Consider the following 21,961-nt stretch of genomic DNA (forward strand, 5'->3'; position numbering starts at 1 on the left):
GAGATATACATAGGCTGGTTTGCAACTTGTGCATAAACCATGGTAGATGAGAATCTCACAGGCTGAGAAGCAGCACATTGACAGAGTGCTTGCCTAGTGTGCCAGAGGCCCCGGGGTTTGATCCCAACCCTGGGGTGGTAGAGGCAGGAGAACCAAAGGTTTCTCCTTGGCCACAGAGCCAGTTCAAGGCTGCTTACCAAGCTAGGATAGTACTCTGCCCTGGTCATCTATGAGTCCTCTAGAGAAAAGTACCACAGTTACCTGAACCTCTGGGCAGAGGAAGAGGCAGGGTGAGCCGAGGCTGCGGATTGGAGGAACACCAGCTCATAGTGACAGCGTAGTAGGTGGAGGAAGAACCTCGGGTTCCCTTCAGACAAGCTAATTCCTAAAGGCAAGGCAGGGAGTTGTGTGGGACCTTGTGCCCGTCATGTAAATCCACGCGATGATGGCCCTCGCTGGTGGGCAGAACCACTCCTCTCTCGATAACCGCTTCTTGTCATTGTCCCTTCCTCAGTTGGAATCAACGACATCTGGAAAGATGCCTTTTATGTCACCAGGACAACAGGGATGAGCCCTGAAGGACACCCTACCTCTCTGGTGGTCAGCAAGCTGAGTCTGCGCTGGGCACTCATGGAAGGCCAGATGGTCCAACTGAAGGACACCACCCCGAAAATTGGCCGTGGGGAGCTGCGAAGATTCCTATCTAGGATAAAGTTTGTCGATTCTCCCTACCAGGTAACTTACTTTTAAACTAAAAAAAAAAAGTTTATTTTATTATTATTATTTTTTTAAATCACATCTGTGTGTGAGGCTCACACACTTCCTGACACAAGTTCAGTGATCAGTGGACAGTTCTAGAAGTTGGTTTTCTTCCATGTGGGTTGTAGGTATTTAGAAATGTGACATTGGGTGTGTGTGTGTTTTAAACCATCCCAATGACCGAAGGGGGTAGATCTCCCTGGCATTTACTGTGTAGGGTGCCAATGACATTCACGCCCATTTAACTTTGGGTTTACAGAACCTATATATACCACACAGTTACCTTGCTGAAAACACCAGCGCTTTCCCTTAAAAAAAAATATTTGGGATAAGTTCAAAGTTGAAGAGCTTATCACTGAGAAGGATCAAGTCCCTGCGGCTCACAAACCCTTGGAACTAAACTACAGGACTGGGAGATGCAGAAACATTCCTGGGTTTAGACTTCGCATTGCTCTGGAACTCCCACTTACAGAAGGTAATAACAGCCGCTTCCCCACAGATCTAGCGCAATGGGATTCTTCGGATTCAGAACTCCTCTACGGACTGGCTCCTGCCTCTCCTGTGTCAGTTCTCCTGAGAGGATGACTTCGGGGCCACGCAGCATGTGGGATCACTGTACTGTGGCAGCCTGTTGGAGCTGAGAGATGTGGCATGATCCACTTAGCTGGGAACTCTCATGACCTCCCTGTCCCTGCACTAACCCCTCTCCTGAGAACTCTGTGTGGATACTTTGGAAATGTGAATCTTATAGCTGTTTTATTTTTAATTTTTTTTTTTTACCTTTAATTTATAAACCCTTGTGGGGAAATCCAGTGGCCTACAAGCAGGATATATGTTGTTTTGCATTAGGCCCTCTGTGTGTGTGTGTGTGTCTGTGTGTCCAGTGTTGTAACAATTATTTTTGAGACATTCCCCAAGCTTCAGGGATTCCATTTCTTGTCCTTGTGAAGTCCATCTGGCTCAGCCATCGTGATGCATCTGGATGGCCTCTCTCTGGTCCTGAGGGTCAGGCACCACTGTTTGCCCTCCACCTGCCGTGGTTCCCTTTCACCTCTGGACAGCAGCGGAAGGCACTGGGTGTTACGATGGGGCTAGTTATCCAATACGCTCATCTGTCTGTCTCCTAGACTCTCCACCTGTTGAGTGGTCATGAGAACAGACAGGCTTCTCTCACAGAGGGAGCAAGGGAAAGACTGCAAGACGCCCCTGACCAGGTCCCTGTCAAGCCCTTTGATCTTTGATGGCTCTGCGGCTGTGATCTTGGATTCTGCAGTGATGACAGAGGGTTTGCATGCACACAGTCCTCAGCCTAAAGGTCGGAGGTCCCAGGCCTTGTCCTGCCGCAGCTCTGCCCTCTTGCTCTGAGCCTTCTCTGGGGCGTCTCCAGCTCTTCCCACTTCCTCTCTTATTCAGGGATCTGTTTCTGGACTTCTGCTTCTCGGGTCCGGTATGCGACCACTCTGGCCCCATGTCCTCCCCTCCTTGTAGAGCTTCGAAGCATATTCCGAGAAAGTGCTCATGTAAATACTGTAACTTTTATGACTACGTTCTTTAGGATTACTGCGATTCTTTTCTGCCCCCTTCTGTGTAGATGTGTGACCGCTTTTAACTCTTTCAATTGTCTGTCATTATCTGATGTGCTGTCTGTTCTCATGGTGGCCAATGAAAACACACTGCTCTTGAGGGAAAAAACAGATTCTCTCCTCACTTGGGTGTGTGTGTCTTTTTAGTTTGTGTTAATAAAGAAATCCCAGGAAACTAGGGTCTAGGTTTAAGGGGCTATCGATGAACTGCCCACAGTAAGTGTTATGGGTAACAGAGGTTGGTCCTCGGTCCACCCAATAGATTGGCCTCACCAGACTTGTTGGTACATCTGCTACAAAGAGCAGAGAAGCATATTTAGGTCATAGGGGACCAGGTTGACTTTGGGTAGGGGAACAGTGAATAGGATCCTTTAGAGTCTGGGGATGATTCTAGGTCATTTCTAGTAACTTGAATTTCCGCCAGTAAAAGGGCTTAGAATATAGTTTGGATTGTAGACTGCTTTTCAGGGGACCAGCATGTGAAATGGGTGGTCCTACAGCCTGGTTGATCTCCTGTAGGCACAGTGTGTCCTCTGCAGTGTTGATGGTCTCGGGGAAGCCAGCCCATGCAGGACGGGGTAAGATACAGAGATGCCCAGTGGACACCTGGTGGTGTTGTTCGGGCTGGAGGCTGTTTATGCTGGTGGAGTCTTAGACGAGAGGAGAGGATGCTACACAGACAGCATCACTGAATTCTCGGCATTTTCCTAACTTCCTAACTTCTCCTTACTGGAAGTGTGAATCGCTTCCTTGCTGAATGCAATGGAAACTCTAGGCTTCCTTCCTGTTGCAGCTGGTACAGAAAGGTAGCTGAAGGTTGAGGTGGCTTCACCTGGCCTCCCATCAAATGCCTCCCCAAATGTCCTCCTCCTTGTAGGCAACAGCTCACCCAGATACTCAAGAAGTATTCAATGTGGACGGCCCACAGAATCAACCCAAGCACTCCTCAGAAGTAGTGCCGTCTGCAGGGCAAGGGTCTCCCTTCCCCTCCTCCCAGCCTCTCCTTTCCTTCCTTTGTAAGCCCTCCCCCTCTGCCCTGTACAACATCCTCACCAGCCCCCAAACATGCCACGTGGTGATACCAGCTAACCCCAGGACTGTGAACTGCTATCCACATTACCTGCAGAGAGGAGGAGCCAGGGGTTGTTGCCAGGAAGTACCGTTTCAAATGTGAACTGCTCCAGAACAAATAAATGCTGTGTACAGGAATATACACGTGTCCATTCTCATTCTTGCTAACCAGGATGACGGCCGGCACCGTTTGTGGAGGAAAACAGTGGGACCAGTTTCTGAGATGAGTGAGCCGTTGGGTCTCCGCAGGGGAACATGCACGCCCTCAGTCTCATTCATAGCACGAGTCTCCTCTAGGAACCCAGGAGGCCATGTCTAGAAGGGAGCCTGATGCATAGACTATACAAACCCCCATGAATTATACTACGTTCCTAATGGCTTCTAGGGCCATTATTTCACCAAGTTTTTAATTTTAAAATTTTACTATTGTATGCGTGCAGATGTTAGAAGACTACTTTTAGAGCCAGTTTCCTTCCACTGCAGGATCCAGGAACCAACTTCAGGCTGTCAGGCGTGTGCAGCAAACTTAACCACTGAGTCATTTAATTAACCAGCCTATTTTTTTTAAATGTTTTTTTAAAGATTTATTCTGTGTGTGGATGGGTGGTTTGCCTGCCTGTATGTCTGGCTGTATGTGCGTGGGTATGCCTGTGGAGGCCAGGAGAGGACGTTAGATCCTCCGGAGCTGGAGTTACAGGGGTTAGCCACCATGAGTGGAATACCGGTCCTCTGGAAGAACAGCCAGTGCTCTGAACCACTGAGCCTTCTTTGCAACGCTATAACCAGCCCAATTAACCATGCTTTACGAGCTACAATGAGCATTCAAGATCCTTGCAATACAAGTGCGCAGAACGCCCTCAACAGCGTCTCCATATTTCTGTGCGTGACTTCCAGAAGAATCCTAGTATATCACAGATAAGGTACCGTCAGACTGCTTAGCTGCGTTTCTTCAACTTCCAGACAGCTGAGCTCGCTTTACCAGACTCTTAAAGGTAGGAACCATTTTACACTTGCCCTTTTAATATGCAGTGTGTAGTCTAAAACCTGCCTTAAGCAATCAGGGAAGATGGTTCTGGAGACACGGGATGGGAGATGGATAGGGCGAAACAGTTGAAAGGGGAAGGAGGCAGAGCAATGCCTTCTGGGTAGTGGTGGTGCCTACCTTTACATCCCAGCAGTGGGAGGCGCAGGGAGGTTCTCTTACTCTTAGTTTCTAAGAATAAGGCTCGGGAGACGTGTTTGCTTAGGCAGATGTTGATAGCGAACGACACTTATGGTAGGGCTTAGCCTGTTTCCCAAACCCACTTAACTCCTAACACTGCTCTTCTACGGATGACTCGGCCGCTTCCGGTAGCTCCTGGCTTATCCCCTGTTGAAACTCCTTGTCCTGTAGTGCTGAGTAGAGGTCTATACCTTCGGAGACCGAGCGGATGGGATGGCTGGGGTACCGACGGCAACTGGTCAGAGGGTCCCCCGCAGGGGCCGCACATGCGCATGTCAGCGAAGGGAGGAGACAGCGGTGGTGCTGCGCCAGGCAACTGGGGTTGGTGTTAAAGCTCTTACTGTGCCTGCACTTGAACTCTAGCACCATCCTCGTGTAGGTGTTGAAGGTGGTGACAGCTGACGCCATGCAGCAGGTGAAGGAAACCCAGGCCGTGCTAGGGGCAAACACAAAGGACGGTCAGTAAGAGCCTTCATTCCGGAAAGAAAAGCACCATGTGTTCTGCCACAGGCTAGACACTGTCTTTAGGGCGATAAGGGGACCTGAGTATATTGCCTTCTCCCACGTTACTGTAAAGGACAGAGACCAGACAGAGGACTTCATCGGCCTTAGTTTTGTGCTCAGAGTAAAAACAGGAGATCTATTGCACTGAATTCTACCACTTGCCACTGACAGCCATGCTTTGATGCCTCCTGTGTGGTGTGTCTGTCTGTTTACCCCTATAAAATTTCCTAGATCACACAGACTAAAGGCTCTGATCTATGTGGTGGGAAAGCTCGGATGCACCCCTCACCCCTTTTCTCCCATCATGCCCTTTGCCAAAGAGATCCCTTCACCCTGATCCTGGAGTAACCTTCCCTCCAGTGCTCAACGTTGTTTGAACCCGATTGTTCCCAAGTTGAGCCTTTTGAGTCATTCATGAAAACATCTTACTACAGCTCTAAAGGGGTCACCTTTTGCTCTAGTGGGATTCAGTTATTACGGATATTGCGGTTCTTGGCACGGGGTCATTTACAGTGGACGTTGGGTGTGAAGAGAAGCCGGGTGGATCCGAGAAAGGAGAAAGCATTGCAGGGAAGGACAGCAAACACGTTCCTAAAGACTCGGGAAGCCAAACCCCTAAATCTCCCTGTCATTCTGGGAAGCCTAGGGAACAGGAGGTTTTGTGAGGTTAGGACCAGATGCCTGGTGGCCAAAGGCTGTTGGTTGTCCCTGACAGTGGATACCCTGCAGCCTGAGCCCCAGAGCTCCCTGTGTCTTTGTGTGTGTCGCTGTGTGTGTTTTTGTGTCTGTGTGCAGTCCACCTCATGTGAGGCTACATGTCTTTTGTTGTTTGCCACTAAGTACACAGGGTACCTGGCCTACGAGCTTCCAGGAGCTCTCCGTGCCCTGTGCCTCCTGATCTATAGCCCATAGGGGTTATAGACATGTGCTACTGTGTCTGCCTTCTACGTGGGTCCTAGGAATTCAAACTCAGGTCCTTATGGTTCCGTAGGTGGCCCACGCCTTTAGTCACAGCACTTGGGAAGTAAAGGCAGAGGCAGGCAGATCCGTGAGTTCCAGGACAGCCTGGTCTACAAAGCAAGTCCAGGACAGCCAGGGCTACACAGAGAAACCCTGATTGAAAAAACAACAAACAAACAACAACAACAACAACAACAGAATAGAATAGAATAGAATAGAATAGAATAGAATAGAATAGAATAGAATAGAATAGAATAGAATAGAATAGAATAGAATAAGGGGAAAACATTGCAGCTTGAGGAAATGGATAGGCCCCGATGTGGAAAAGCCCCACTGCACCTTCATTCTGAAGGAAATGTGAGTCCAGCATAGTGTTTTCTGTGCCGTTAGCCCTTGGCTTTTTTTTTTTTTTTTTTTAATAGCAGATCTAATGTAGGTTTATTCAGGAAAAGTGAGAAAGGACTCCTGAAGGCGGAAGGACTCTGAGTAAAGGTAACATTCAGCTTGATGCGTGGAAGGTGGTCCACACCTGTCATCCCAGCACTTGGCAAGCGGAGGCAGGAGAATCAGGAGTCCATGGCCAGCCTTGGCTACGTAGTTGCTGGCTAACTTGGGCAACATGAGCTGTATCTCTTGCCCCACAAGAGAAATTTGAAATGATTGAGCCCTTTGTGTTTATGGCCAGAGTGTGGAAGGAAACGGTATTGTGCGAGGCCACTGGGGTTGGTGTTGGTTGAAGCTCCGATTGTGCAGATACTTTGAACTCCAGCACCGACCTTGTGGTTTCAGCTTGTGTCATATGGTTACATTTCTAGCAAGTTCAGTAGAATTTGAAACTCTGGAGTTAGGAAGAAGCTACTCTTGGAGTCAGGGTGTATATACTAGATGCAAGAGGTTTCAGTTGAGGATCATCGATGGCTCAGAAGGAATTCAATCCAAATTTCAAGATTATAATTATTGCCCATGTTTCTCTAATACCCTGAGTCGTAAAATATAGAACATGAAGTGTAGTTTTCACAAGCCATAAAACCAGCTTGGCTGCTCAAGGACGGTAAGTAAATCGGACAAAGAAGCAGCTGTTACAGCAGCTAAGCAGAAAGGCTGGACCAGATTGCATCCTCAAAGCATGAGAGAAGAATGTTCTGTGCACCCTCAGAGAGAGAGAGAGAGAGAGAGAGAGAGAGAGAGAGAGAGAGAGAGAGAGAGAGAGAGAGAGAGAGAGAGAGAGAGAGAGGGACAGAGGTGTCCCCCCCCTCCCCGTTCTGCTCTGCATTTGACTGATGGATGTGGGGGACTTGGAGAAGGTTCCAGGTCACAGGATTGATTACTTACTAGAAAGCCCAGCCGTAATTCCAAGAGTGTGGTCTCCAGTCCTCCGGTCCTAAGTTGGCGGTTGCCTGGAAGACTTGGGAATAGAGCATATGTGCCACCATCCCCAGAAGGCCTATGGCAGGAGGGACAAGAAAGCAGAGGCTCGTGTGGCATCCAGCTCTTGGCACCGGGGTCAGTCTGCTCCAGACACCCATGGCTCCTTTGCCATCACATTTTGTGGGAGACTATGGGAGGGGCGTCTCCTCGTATGCCATATTGACAAGGCCATGACAATATCCGAGTTGCTCTCATGGCTACTGCTCATTTTGAGTTCTTCCTACACATTGGTCTTCACTGTGTGTGTGTGTGTGTGTGTGTGTGTGTGTGTGTGTGTGTGATTTTATTTCACTTTGAATTTTAACCAATGGTGACTGTATGATAAAGCTATGTATTCTGGTTGGAAAGTAAAGCCAGCCAAAAGTTTTACATGTTGAGAAAGCTTGCAAACCTAAAAGCGATCGCACGTCTGAAGGACGGAACGCACAGTTTCACACGCTGCCTCAACTTAAAGACTTCGAGAACTGGACAGTATGTTCTGCCACCTCTCGCTGCATGATTGTATGCATGAGTGTGCATGCATATATGCGCAAGGGTCCTCAGGCTTTCTCTTAGTCCCTCAAGGTCCCTTGCTGAATTCAGAGCTCACTGCTCTTTGCCCAGGCAGGCTGGCCAGCAAGCCTTAGTGATGCTTCTCTCTGAAACTCCCACGTCCAGCACTGGGCCCGCAGGTCAAGAGGTCATGTTCAGTTTTCTATGTGGTGCTGGAGATTCTAACTCAGGTCCCCAACTGGAGCAACAGGCATCTTACCCACTGAGTCATCTTCCGGGCCCCTACCCGCCTCGCCCGCCCACCTCAGCTTCTCTTCTTGCTCCCCACTCCTTTCCTCCTCTCGGGGGACAAAGGTCCAAGCCTTGAAGGTGGCACTTCACACTGACCCCTGCGAACCAAGTCACGGTGCTACACACCGCTAATCCCAGCCAGCTATATGTCCGCTACTGTCTAACCTAGCCTCTGGTGGGATGGCTCTGGTCCCTGTTCTCACAGAATGAGCAAAACAAAAAGGGAAACAGTCAAAGGAGCCCGGAGAGGGGGCGCACTCTGCCGCTGCATGGTCACTCACCTGACAGGACCAGGGAGACGGCTGCAAAGGCGCTTAGCTTGAGCCCACAGCCAGGGTTACTGGTGAGCAGCAGATCTGTCAGTAGCAGGAGGAAGCTGATGAATTGAAGTCCGATATAGGCAGTTTGGGCTCCCAGTGACAACCAGAGGACCTCTGCGAGGAGCCAGGAAAAGAAACCCCACCCAGACGGTGAGCAACCACTGTGGACACGTGCGCCCACTAGAAGTCAGAGGCCCAGAGGAACAGGAAGAGAGAGACAGCGGAAACAAGCACCCGTCGTCCACGGGGACCCTGTGCATCACACCGTGTCACACGCGTGATGGGACTGTGCACACTGCTACGTTTCACTGTGAAACAGACTCCTCCATTTTCACAAACCCTGTGCTAATCATCACTCTGGTCTTTCTCTTTAAATTGGGCATGTGGTTTTATTTTCTGGACCTGTCTCTTCTTTTAGTAAAAGGAAAAACTACCTAGTAAGGATGAGGCAGCATCCACCTGTAGCCCCACTAAGAGGGTGGTGGAGTCAGGAAGAGAGGGACTTCTCAAGGCTAGCCCAGCTACAGAGACCCTGACTCAAAGTAACAAAACCAAAGCTAAATATCCCCTCCCTCCCCCTGTAACAGGAAGAACACAGGGAGGAAAGAAGTGCCTTTTGATTTGTCAGTTGCATTCCCACATGTGAGAGACAGCTGCAGGAGGAATTCCTGTCAGCCTGTGGGGCTCTGAGGTAGAGAAAGGAGATCACAGTACAGTTTAGATCCAGAGAGGCCCAGGTCTACAGTGAAGAGCACGTACTTGCCACGGGCCCCCAGGGGAGGTGGAGGAGAGAAGCCTTCTCTATTAACCACTCCCCTCCAGATCGGAGAGCGGGGTGACATGAGCCTTGCAACGCGGCAAGTTCCAGTAGTCCTTTCTCACCTCTCTGGGCTGGTGGTGTGAGTTCATGGAAACGTCGGCACTTCTCCCCTGAAACGCACAAAGGGTCAGCATTACAAGGCGCTTCTGGGAACTGTGGGGTGGAGGCTTCCCACCAGCCGGCTCCATCTGCCCTGAGAGCCTCTGAGGAGCTCAGAGCACTGTTCATTCAGGTGATGCCTTAGTTTGAAAACGGGAGTGAAAGCACCAATGACTGAGGCCTCCGAGACTCATTTTCTGGCCTTCATCTCTGATTGTGAAGAGGATGCATCTACCTAGGTCAGAACTTCAGTTTCCTGTCTTGATGTTAACAAGTCCTTTGGCTGCTGGACCAACACTATTTGTAGAATTGTGGCTGGGACAGTGTCAAGTACCACATGGATGGAGGTGATGAGCATCCTCAATCTCTCTCTCTCTCTCTCTCTCTCTCTCTCTCTCTCTCTCTTTCTGTCTCTCCTCTCCCCTCTCCCTTTCGCATACCTCACTCATTTTTATTTTTCTTCCATGTTTTTTTTCCCCTTAGCCCACTTGGTGGAAATTTTAATATCAAATTGAACATGATCTCAGGTTTTAGAACTTTTCCTAGGCCTCAGTGACTTTTAAATATTCTGAATGGGGAAGAAGAGGAGGTGGAGGCAGGCTATAGGAGCCATTCTTTCCGATCCAAGGCACACACACTGGCTGGTGTGAATTGAACAGTGATTTTGCAGTAAGTGACAAGAGACTTGGAAACATCTGTCTGTAGTTCCTCCAGGGCATCCTAAAGTCAGTCTGTCTATCTATCTATCTATCTATCTATCTATCTATCTATCTATCTATCTATCTTCTACATTATCTATATATGTATGTATGTATGTATGTATGAATCTCTTTCTATCCATTCATCTGTCCATCCATCCATCTATCCATCCATCCATCCTTCCACCCATCCATCCATCCATTTTGAAATCCTAGGAACCAACACAGGGCTTGCACATGCAGACTATTCAACTCCAGCACTACATGTCCAACTCATTTTTTAAAGACTGTCTCACTAGATAGTCCAGTATGCTCTTAAAAATCACCATGTAGCTCAGGTCTTCCTCATCCTCCTCATCCTCCTGCCTCAGTCTCTCGAGAGTTGGTTCTATCTATAGCAGTATTCTGCTATAGTTTCCCCTTACCTTTTAAATTGCAACACTAACACTTAGCCAAAAAGGAAGGAGGATTTAGGTGTGATGTACCTCAGCCCTTCACCTAACAGGACCATCAAGGCCTACTGAGATGAAACTGTTCATGCAGAGGTAAAAGCTAAGGTTGTTTCTAAGCAGCAATGGTAGCCCACTTGAAGAAAGATTCTAATGATTCTAAAGTATCAGGTCTCAAAGTCTAAGGGCCGACATGTGGTAAAACCACGTCTGCTGACGTTAGAGAAGATGAGAAGCCTCGGGGCCTTTTGGCTGTGTTAAAGGGGCCACGGAGAGGGAACAGGGCGCGTTTGGGCGTGAGGCCCATGAAGGTTTGGGCCTGATTAATTCTGATAGGACAGAGCCCAGGGAAGTGCACACCTTCCCGTTGCTGCTCCGACTCTTCTCAGCACCATGGGGTTTCTTAGTCTGCATAAGATCCTAAGATTGCCTGTCTTAGCCTGGTATGGGGGCTCATATCAGTACTCAAGGCGGGAGAAGGGTGGCAAATTCTAGGTCAGCCAGGTCTACATCGTGAATTCTAGGACAGCCTGGACTACCAATTGAGGTAATGTCTCGATAACCACTTTTCTCTTTAAAGGCAGGTGAGGTGGCTCAATGCATGCTTGCCAAACCTGATTACTTGAATTTGATCCCCTGGCCTCACATGCTGGGAGGAGAGGATGGATTCCTGCACGTTGCCCTCCAACCTCCACGTGCACGGGCATGCGCATACCACCCTGTACATACCCATACACAACACAAAGAAGTATGTAATTGAGAAAGCAGATCAGGCCGTGCAGCCGGGGTGAGGGAATCACCTGGCTCTTCCATGGTTTCCTCACAGGATAGCCACATGCCACTGCGGAAGGCAAGGAAGGAGAAGCGGTCATCCCCAGTCTCCCAGGTGTATTGTACCACCTCCTTGGCTGATGTGTTGGTGATGCCCCCATCCAAGGACATCGGCATGTCAAAGCACTTGGCTGCCAGACTTTGCCCGCACAGGGGCTTGGGCACCTTCTGTGTGCCCACAAACCACTCGCTGCTGAGCAGGGATGCTGTGGAGAGGCCGAGTGATAGCATGTTGAGGATGGCAGATATGAAGGTCCGCTGCTCAGAGGAACCCTTCTGGAACTCCATCTGCAACACACAAGCGGGAGGGGGTGGGGAGGACAGAGTTGGAGAGGGTGCTCCCAGGGCCCCGCTCGGGGTGCTCCCAGGGCCCCTCTCACTCTTCTTTCCTTCAGCGTGGATGGGCAAAGCCTGCCACATGAGCACTTTCTCCAGGAGCCCCGTGGAAGCCATGCTTCTCTGTGGCCAGGAGCAAGTACTGCAGTGACGGTCCTCATCAAATGGGACCCTGTGTAGCTCCTGCAGAGCAGCAGTGACTTTCATAGGCACAGTGACGGCTGGATGGACACTGGACAGGTTTACAGAGGGATGAAGGTGATACCAGATGGGAGACGTGATGACGGGAGATTCTAAAGTCAGAGTGGATTGGATGTGAGCTGGGCAGCACCTTACCTATCTGCCTTAGGAGGCAGGAGAGTTCCTGTTTGCCTGGCTTCTGGCAGGCAAAGACCTCCCCAGGGCCCCACTGAGCGTGTGTCTCCTCAGGCTCCGCAGAGGCAGCGCGGGGACAAGGGTGGCTCATTGCTAATGCTCTGAGCTGTCAGCCTCCTTCTGTGTACTTTTTATAATTGTTTGTTCATGTAGTGTGTTTATGGTAATATTTTCATACATAGGTCTTTATATTTTGCTTATATTTGCCCCCAGCCCTTTCTGTTATCTGTTATTCAGATTCCTTCTTCTGTCTTTTCATTTGTCCACAGTCCCCTTCTGCTTTTGTATCCTATAGACAAATATATATATGTATATATATAAAATTTGTATTTGTATGTGTAAGAGAAAATACAATATTTGTCTGAGTCTGCCTTATTTTGTTTATCAAGTTGCTCGCCAGTTTTGTTTCCCTATAAATAGGTTTACTCTTTACCTATTTAAATAACTCCTCGCAACTCCATGGATTATAACTCAACGGTGTGTGTATGGTCCAGCTGCCCCCCTCCCCTGCCAGGGGAAGCAGTTGGAACTCCTGATGCCTTCACAGTAAAAGACGGCAGAGTGTGTGCACCTCATTTTGAGAATGCTTGTTTAGTACACACGGACCTGGTGTCATCCCCAGCACTATCTGCATCCAGTGTGGTGGTGCATCCCTGAGGGCCCAGTACTTGAGGAGGGGCAGGAAGATCATTCCTAGATACTCTGAAGCCAGCCTGGGCTACCTCAGATCCTGTCTCAAAAATAAAGACCGGTGTTAACCATATCAATTTCATTGTGATTATGTGATTTGAATTGAATTTGATTTAGAAGAATAGTCGTGGTCAGTTTTGAGCATCATAAGGTTCTTTAATAGCTGGGGGGCAGAAAGGAAGCGTCTGCTTCGTTTCCAGATGGTTCTTAAGGCGGACCATCTTGAGCTTCCCCGGGCTCTGTCCTATCAGAATTAATCAGGCCCAAATCTGCTTAGCTTAAGGATGTAAATGACATCACAGGCAAATAATCAATCTCTGCATACTCCAGATTAGCAGAATCTACATCTAACAGCTTATGACTATGACCCTGTGTGTTCTTCAGAATCTCCAGGGATGGAAGTACTGCATACCACACACCATGCAAACGTGACAGTGACCATGTATACAAATCTCCAAACCATATAATGTAAGAATAAATGACTTCTGGAAACCAATATGCTAATGTGATTTTTTAAAAAAAGTATTCAATACATTAACTCCACCAAGAAACACCAGTCTTTGTAAGACTCAGGATGACATAGACTGAGGACAAACAAGTGAATGACTCACCCCGTCTAGGAGCAGGAGGGATCGTGGCTTGCCAGGACCCACTGTCACTTGCGGTTTGTTCCACGCGCTCAAAGACGTTAAGTTCTTTTTCGTCTCCAAAACTATCGGCTCCCACCCTCATTCCAGCCCCGTGAGCTGCCCTTGCTGAGTATTTTATTTATTGATTTTCATAAATTAGCAGCCAACGTAGTAGGCTTCATGGTGGCATTGCCCTCTGCTCTTGCTCTTTGTTCCCACGTCACCGCCCTCTGCCACCAACTTTCTCGCCCGTCCCCACTTCCATCCTGCTACCCACTCACTGCCTCCGTTTGGGGTTTTTCTCCGCACGATCCCCTTTATGGTCCACAAAATTGTATTATATATACAATAATCAGAATCTAGCTAGCATCTGCACATGAGAGAAAACAGGGTTTTTTTTTTCTTCTTCTTCTTCTGGGTTTGCTTATTTCACAATATATGTGTCCACTTCCATATATTTTCCTCCCAATTTCGTGATTTAATTTTCCCTCACAGATGAATACAATTGCATTAGGTAAGCACGACAGAGTTTCCTTACTCATCTATGATGGTCATGTAGGTTGGCCCAATATCTTAGCTCCTGTGAAAACTGTGGCATTAGACGTGATGTATGAGCGTTTCTGAGGTGGCTGTCCTTTCTCATTGTCTGATAGCCATAGCTTGAACAGGAAAGATCTTGCAGGAAAAATATCTTCTCTAATCATTCTATAAAAAGACCAAACCTGAGGATCGTGGCAATTCCACCCTCCACCCGAGGGCTCTATCTTAACAGGGTGTTCAGCCTTAATTGGTTTGGAAAGTCGCCTGCTAACCTACCGTACCAGATCAGCTCTTGGCTTCATCATTAATCCATTTCAAGTCATGTATTTACCTATGTTCCTCCAGGTTATTCCGAAATAAAGAATATTGAGGCTTACCTCAGAGACGTATGTATACCTTATAGCCTCAACCAAGACGCCAAGCGGATAATGAAAGAAATAATTTGAGAAATAAAGGATGAACAACCTGAAATGACTCAGCGGGGCTCTCCCGGAAAGGAGACCCTCCACGGACAGACGCTGCTCTCTTCTGTCCCCATGTGTCGGAGACGGGGTCTCAGGTCGGCTGTGACCTCCATCTGACTATACAGCTTTGTGCCTTGAAGGTGATCTTGGATCCTCCTGCCCCGCCTCTCATGTGCTAGAACTCGTGTGTGTGTGTGTGTGTGTGTGTGTGTGTGTGCCACCATTGTTCAGGATTGTAAATGCTAGGCGCACACTCTACTGAGCCTCCCCGGACCCAGACTGACAGTTAAACGGACATCTCACTCGGGACACCTTGCAACGATTACCATCCCCCTTACGGCATCCTTCGTTACATGACTTTTCTCTACAGCCGATACTTCAAATTGGAAGAACAAATCTCACTTCATAAGTTTTCTTAACATGGCTTGAGAGTGACAGAGCCTAAGAGCGCTTCCTTTGCATCTGCTGACAGATTCCCTTCCCAAGGTGACCCTCTACTCTCTTGAAGAGACAGAGCAGAAGTGGTACATCTATGGTCATGTCTGGCATTAGTATCTGATAACAAGGACAGCCAGTGTACTTCTTGAGCTAAGCGCTAAGGTTTCTCCTGCGAAATCAAAGGAGGAAGCTGGTTACCTTGGCCATGGTCAGCGTCTTGTAGCCTGTCTGGAAGAGTGGACGGGTTCCGTCTGTACAAATCTCTTCGGTGCAAAGTAGCAAGAGAGAAGGCTGAATTCCCTCCCTCCTCCCTTGCCTTCCCAACCCTCCCCTTCTAGTAGTTTGAGAAATGCCTCTTGATTAAATGCCGCTACGCTATGAACATTTAATAATTGACAGGGTAATCACAGCCCAGCTGTTCTCAGAGATTATGCCAGAGGCCAGAGCAGCACGGATCTGCATTTGCAGAGGGGACATTCTGTAAAAACAAAGGGTGACTGATGTCCCCTCTGCCTCTTGTTCTCTAGTAAGGAGTGTGGCCGGTCAGGGCTTGACTTCTATGGCGATATACACAACATATCGATCCGCTGTGACTTCTGAGTCCCGCAGGAATCAGCTTTAGGCTCTGCAGTGTGGAAGCTTCAGGAGCCACAGATAGCCCACTGGCTTGAGGAGCCACAGATAGCCCACTGGCTTGTTCAGTGTGCCGCTTCCATTTTCTACGCAGTTCATCAACAGTTGCTTCTCTCCTCTCAGGTTGAGTGTGTTGGGTGGGGGTGAGGATGAGGATGAGGTGTGAGAGAACAGGATGGAAGATCTGGGGAAAAGCCCAGGGTCCGACGGCCCTAGAACTTTCTTTTCCAACTTTCAAGCAAGAAATGAACATCTTTTTATTTTCTCCAAACAAAGTATGACAGCAGCAAAAGCAGCAATAATAAGGAATCTAACCAACCATTAAGGAGTGGGTCACATCTTTCCATCCTCTTGGCAGTCTCTAGAAGCACAGAGCATTCTGTCCTCAGAATTGTACATGTGTGTATGTGTATATATATACGCATACACACATATATGTATATATAGTACATATGTATATAGTGTGTGCATGTATGTGTGTCAGCTACTCTCTTCTTTCTACCCAGAATGTAGATGCCCTCCATTCCCCTCCCCCAAAGAGACAGGGTTTCTCTGTGTAGCCCTGTCCTGGAAGTTGTAGACCAGGCTGGTCTCTAACTCAGGGACCCACCTTCCTCTGCCTCCTTCTGAGTGCTGGGATTAAAGGCGTGCACCACTGCCACCCAGAATTCTTTTGACCTTTCCATTTTAGTGTGTGTGTGTGTCCACGTGCAAGCAGGTATATGGCACAGGTATGGAAGAGGACTCTGTGAGTTGATTCCTTTTTTCTACCATGTGAGTTCCAGAAATCAAATTCAGGTTGTCAGGCTTCGTGACAAGTCCATTCGCCAGCTCAGCCATCTTTCAGGACCCCCCCCCCCGAAAAATGTGTCACCCAAGCACCCCTTTATTCATTGTGACACAACTCACTTTCGCTTGGGGGAAGGGGGCAAGAATTTTGAGGTCCCATTTTGCTCTGGAATAGGCTGGTTTCCAGGATGCATGGCTTCTTCATACCGCTAGGTGGCGCTATACCCTCATATTTTCTTCTGTCCTGCCCTTTCCTTCCCTACCAGTCAGCACAACGTGGGTAGAGGCTGCTTCTTTCCGCAGAACTGCTCTCTTTCCTTCCATTGGCTTCCATCCCGATACAAATCTACAGACTGCCATGTGTCAGCCTTATGGAATTCAGGGTTGAGAATGAACGTTGGGGGTTGTCCAGGCGCTCCCGGCAGGACCTTTTGTAGCATTATTCCCTATAGTTCATTTTTGGTGGCCAGTTCCAGTTCTCAGTGACTCAATAGGTCCTCAAATGCCTCCCATGGGAAAGGCAACATCGCGGTATCAGAAAATACAGTTAGCCAGCGTTTCCTGGTGAAGCTTTGTGCACATGTTTCTCTGCTTAATCGCATCCCCATTCTCTCTCCACCAGAGAACAGTGACCAATTCTTCTTCCTTCTCTACCGCTTCCACCCTTCAAATACTTGGAGACACGTCTCATATCCCGCCTTGAGTCACCACTTGGCACAACCCCACGTCTTTGGTTTTTATTGCCTCTGCTCATAAACCGCACCCCCGAAGCCTTAACTGCCTCAAGCTTGCCTTCTTCAGGGAAAAGGGGATGGGCGTGGCGATGGCAGGGTTGGATGCTGAGGCCCAGAGGTGGGTTCAGAACGAAGCTAATGAAACCCTACCTCCCCGGCCCCTCACTTATTTGAGCTGCTTCCAAGGGCCGGTTGCCCAATCCAAACTTATAATTTTGTATTATTTTCCTTAAAGGGTTCCAAAATATTAGTTTAGGCCTCCACAGCAGCTCTGATCCACCCATTCCTAGGGTGCTGGGCTGGGTACTTGCTGATGTGACCAGTCTTAGTTTCCTCTCTCTGAGGACCTCAGGCCCCAAAGTCCAATTTCCTCTTTAAAAAAAAAAATAGAAAAAAGAAAGAAAAAAAAAAGAAAAAGCAACTAAGTTTCTCTGCCTTGCTAAAAAACAAAACAAAACAAAACAAAACAAAACTACTACAACAACAACAACAACAAAAAATCAGGCCCCAGCATCAGATTCATTTCTTTCATTTTAATTTGGGCTTGCTATTTCCCGAACCCCTTCCTTTCTTCTCCTAAAACAGAAAAAATTAACTCCTGGTAACTGTAACAAATTTAATTAAGCTTGTCTCAAAAGCTCACAACTCAATATGGAGACAAATACAAATATCCCGCATCTCGACAAGGTGTTTAAACTTGGTGTGTTGGGACTGTTAATGAGAAGTCTCACTTCCATGGGGCATTCATGACATCACAGTGCCAAGGCCTGGGACTGACCTTAACATGCTAAGGTTCTCAATCAGCCTTCTCTATACTGTAGGGAACCATTTTTACTAGCTCTTCATAAAGAGAACTGATGGTCTTAGGACACCCATCCTTTGTAGGCGGAAGTTCACCGCTGCAGATTAGGGGTGATTAAGACCGTTCATTGAGAGCTATGGGCTCACCTTCCCCCATACCTGAGCCTGGGGCTAAGGGATCAGTCATTTTTGTGCCTCAAGCTCTCTGCCTAAGACATCTTGTTTGCCCCGCCTCGAGAGAGTTTCTCTGTCCTCCCAGGGGCCAGAATTCTTGACCCATGGACTCATTAAGTAATTCCTTTGTGTTACTCAACAAGCAAAAAGCTGGAGTGGACTCTAAGTGCTTGGCTGTCACTGGCTGATGGGTAAACAGCTCTCCTCTCTGCACCTCCACCTTCTGACGGGTACACCTTCCACAGAACTCCTGTGCCTTCCACAGAACTCCTGTGCCTTCCATATTTGTTAGGCGCCTTTGACTCTAAGTCAAACATGCATCTATGGGGTCAGTACAGACTGCTGACCCCAGCACTGTCTTCAAGGATGTTTGTAAAGCTAACAGGGCTCATACACACATGTTGGGAAGTCTACGGGGCAAAGACGTGAACACAGAACATGTGTCCAAACAGCATCAAATACACACCACTCTTCCCAGTTCTCATAGAAAGGCAACGGGAGTCACAAAAAGACCCCAGAGGGCTGACAGCATACCAGAGGCCCTTCTACACAGACACAGAGTTTTCAGGCAGATCTGCCAATACATTTCCTCCCACCTGTGGGAACATTCCTGCTTTTCGATGAGCAAAATCTCAGAAAATAGCAATGATCTCATTACCAGTATTATCTTTAGTCAGACTAGAGGACAAACATCATTCATAGCAGTGACGGATTGGAAATGTTCTGTCTATTTCAAGACAGGTGATTCCGTACAGATTAGATTCATTTTGAAGTGGCTCGAACCTTCCAAACTTTAATTGCATATTGTGGGACATCCAACTCCTTCGTTGATGAGACTGAGAAAGGTTTCCCAGAGGTCGTTTATGACCTTTCAATTCAAATGCCCGCTCGGGACTTCCCATTCTCAACTGTATAACTCGGACTCTCAACTGTATAACTGTGTTTAACTCGGGACTTCCCATTCTCAACTGTACCAGGGTTCTAAGTACCCACATCACCCCAAGTGCTCCCGAGGTTGGGTCACAAATGCTGGGAAGGGCCAAAGGAAAACACTTGGGACCTCCCTCCAGCCTTTCCCTTTCCGCTTTGTCATGGAATTGTTTGAAGGCTTTTGCTGTGGCAGTCATTTCCAGGAGAGGAAGCCCCCACCCCCGCACTCCCCCTTTTCTTCCATGCCCTAAGTCCCATGAATCAGTGGGACAGCCACATCTGCACTTCCTGTGGGGCAATCCTTCACGTGCGAGTGACTACTAAGACAGGCTGGCTCCGGCTGCCCCTGTGTCTTAGGGACTGCAGGATTCGGTGAGGAACAGGGGTGTCAGGAATGCTGCTGTCCCTAAACAGTACAGGGTCACCCTTTGCCACCCCAGTGTGCACTACTCCGTTGCATATTTTCCTTCCCTTTCTCTTCTCTTCACCCTCTCTGCCTCGGTGTCTGAGCCAGATGAAATTTCTCCATGCTTCCCCATGAGTAACCCTCCAGACGGGTGTTTACTACGGCGCCCCAGTTGCCTAGCAGCGGGCGTGGTTGCCATGGCGACGCACCAGTGAGCGTGTTTTGAATTGTTTCCGCAAAGTCCCGCCCTTGCACAGCGGGCCTTGGGACTTGTGGGACGGGTGTGGCAAGGAACCTCGAGGTTTCTTCCTCTTTCTTTTCCTTGGGTGGGTCCTGCGTCCGGTTGGCCTACCCATCATGCAGGCGAGGACCAGCCCAGGGAAGAGAATGGATCCTGGGATAGATTCCTCACACACCAGGCGGGACAAGTGTCCTGGTTGCTGTCAAATCCCAAATCAAGCATTTCCCTGTTCCCCCCACCCCCAAAATACGGTTCTCCGGGTTCTTTCTGCTGGAGGGGTAAGGGAGGCCTGCCTCGTTTTTTTTTGTAGACTCAACACATCTGTGGTCTAGTGGTTACCTACCTGCTTCCCCACGGGCTGACAGGGGAGGTGGAGAGTCCTGTACAGTTTTGATCTGAAGATCTAAAGAGGTGGAAGGAAAGTGGAATCTAAGGAAAAACCATCCCAAACTACCAGGCTGGGGGCTAGACCCTTCACTAGCTCACTGCCCCCTAGGCCCTCGCACCCCACCAGGTATAGAGGCATCTCCACTGTACTGCTGGAATTCCATCTTTGATTTGCACCAGATCACAAATGTAGACACGGTTGAGTCCGCATTCAATCCTGCTACCCTAGGAGGCTCACTGCTTTGGAAGGAATGTGCCCACACAGCAAAGGGCAGGCAGACACTTTCAACAAAAGCCACAGATTTCGGGTGGCATCGGGGAAGGGTCTCCAGAGTGAAGCAGAGTGAGGCGAGGGCTTAAGTATGCTGTACTTTCTATCTCTCAGCTCCCTGTTAACCGACAGGCCTCCCCATAACCCTGCCGCCTCTCTAGAGAACCAGTCCTAAAAGATAATAAGATTTCAAGCTCTGACTCACCTTTTGCTATCATGTTTATATCTGTAAGGGCTGCCCCAGTCTATGGTTGGTGGCGGGTACTTTTAGGGCTTCTTTATGAACTTAGGGAAGCCGCCTGAACCCACGCTGCTGGCTCTTGAGAGCTTTGAGCTCTGTCTTAGTCTCACAAATGCCCCTCTCTTAGGCTAGCTTGGCCTTCTGAACAAACACACTTGTTCACTGTTCAGGAACTATACATTACTCCTCCCTCTGTGTGCGCTGTATATGTGTGTGTGTGTTCATGCCACTAGAGATGGGGCTCAAATAATGAAATAAATAAAGTTAATCAGTTTTCACAACATTTCCAAAAGTGGTATACCTACCTCCTGGGTGAGACAAACATTTTGAGTCAGCTGACAGGAGTTGACCATTCACCGGTGCAGTTCTGAAGGAGGTGTGTCTCAGTTTCTGCTCTGACAGGTCTTGTTAGGTGGCTCAGGTGTTGAGGGAGAGGAGGCACCAGGTCCCCTCTTGCCAGCAGAGGGGGTGAGGTGGTCTGTGGGGAGCTGGGAGGGGATGAATGCCCCTCAGGCAGGACACCAGCTTGGGGAGGGGTGGGTCACTGTGACTTCACTCTGTGATGTCACAGTAGCAGGCAGGGTTCCCTCTCCCAGATGCCCCACCCACTCCTCGCCCAACCCTAAAAACACCAGGTAGGGAGAAGGGCACCCACTCTGCACCTCTCAGAAGCCAGATGCCTCCAGAGGTGTTTCAGTCGGTGCTGAATGTGTGCAAAAAGATCTGGGGAGTTCGTTCACACACGAATCTGAAGGTTAGGGATGCCTAGCATGTGGCGCCAACCAGATCACATTGACTTGTGAGGCTTGCCTAAGCGCTGTCAAAGAGGGTTACGGTTGTGAGCCACATATGTCTTTAAATGTTCTAACGCCTCCATTCAAAACAGTGAAATACACACACACAGCAATAACAATGAACTCTTATCCAATGCTGGGTGAAAGCTGACAATCCCCTCCCCCCAGCAGCCACCAGAATAGCACATTGTCCTCCTCTTAAAACTTAAATGCATTAAAATGACACAGTGACTAAGTTACACCCATCATCCACATAAGGGCTCAAAAGCTACTGCGTTGGACGTTTTAACTCTAGACCATCCTTGAAGAGGCGATGATGCAGGGGAGTTGCCGTTTTAAGGGAGGCATTCACTATCAGGTTTATTTTTATTTGAAACAGGGCCTTCCCCTTGATGTGTAGTTGAGTCTGGCCTTGAACTCTCCATCTTCCTCCTGTCTCCCAAGTGCCGGGTGACAGCGGCGTCCACCATGCCTTGAATTTTCAGTTTTGCTTTGCAACAGGCTCTCACTCTAGCTAAAGCTGCTCTGGAACCCACCATATAACAAGGTTGGCCTTCACCT

General features: G+C 48.6%; 2 protein-coding genes across 6 annotated transcripts in view; one reads left to right on the forward strand and one right to left on the reverse strand.

The window, feature by feature from the left end:
• Fam234b (family with sequence similarity 234 member B) overlaps positions 1-3,553 on the forward strand; it is a 40,952-nt gene extending 37,399 nt beyond the window's left edge. For all 4 annotated transcript variants that reach the window (XM_052175131.1, XM_052175132.1, XM_052175133.1 and 1 more), the window contains exons 12-13: positions 515-735; positions 1,259-3,553. In XM_052175131.1, the coding sequence (XP_052031091.1) occupies positions 515-735; positions 1,259-1,264 (227 nt within the window). In that variant the 3' untranslated portion in view covers positions 1,265-3,553. The remainder of the gene's footprint in view (positions 1-514; positions 736-1,258) is intronic.
• A 1,098-nt stretch (positions 3,554-4,651) lies between these two features.
• Positions 4,652-20,959, reverse strand: Gsg1 (germ cell associated 1). Of its 2 annotated transcripts, none has more exons than XM_052175137.1 (6): positions 20,912-20,959; positions 11,497-11,815; positions 9,390-9,560; positions 8,592-8,744; positions 7,432-7,543; positions 4,652-5,071 (listed from the first exon to the last, which is right to left on the reverse strand). In XM_052175137.1, exons 1-6 carry the CDS (start codon positions 20,957-20,959, stop codon positions 4,726-4,728), a joined length of 1,149 nt encoding a protein of 382 aa, XP_052031097.1. In that variant the 3' UTR covers positions 4,652-4,725. The 2 variants fall into 2 exon arrangements, with proteins under 2 accessions (XP_052031097.1, XP_052031096.1); XM_052175136.1 differs by having other exon boundaries at positions 9,390-9,632.
• Between the last annotated feature and the right edge of the window lie 1,002 nt (positions 20,960-21,961).

The sequence above is a fragment of the Apodemus sylvaticus genome, chromosome 2, assembly GCF_947179515.1.
Source record: "Apodemus sylvaticus chromosome 2, mApoSyl1.1, whole genome shotgun sequence".
NCBI classification, from domain to species: domain Eukaryota; kingdom Metazoa; phylum Chordata; class Mammalia; order Rodentia; family Muridae; genus Apodemus; species Apodemus sylvaticus.

What these genes read in the sequence shown, in the direction of transcription:
- Gsg1 (XM_052175136.1), bottom strand. Translation starts at nt 20,959, where the DNA reads ATGGTCAACTCCTGTCAGCTGACTCAAAATGTTTGTCTCACCCAGGAG. An exon ending in ATGTTTGTCTCACCCAGGAG is followed by an intron (nt 11,816 to 20,911) that starts GTAGGTATACCA and finishes TGTGTGTTGCAG; the next exon opens with ATGGAGTTCCAGAAGGGTTC. An exon ending in CGTCTCCCTGGTCCTGTCAG is followed by an intron (nt 7,544 to 8,591) that starts GTGAGTGACCAT and finishes CTCCTGCCATAG; the next exon opens with GCCTTCTGGGGATGGTGGCA.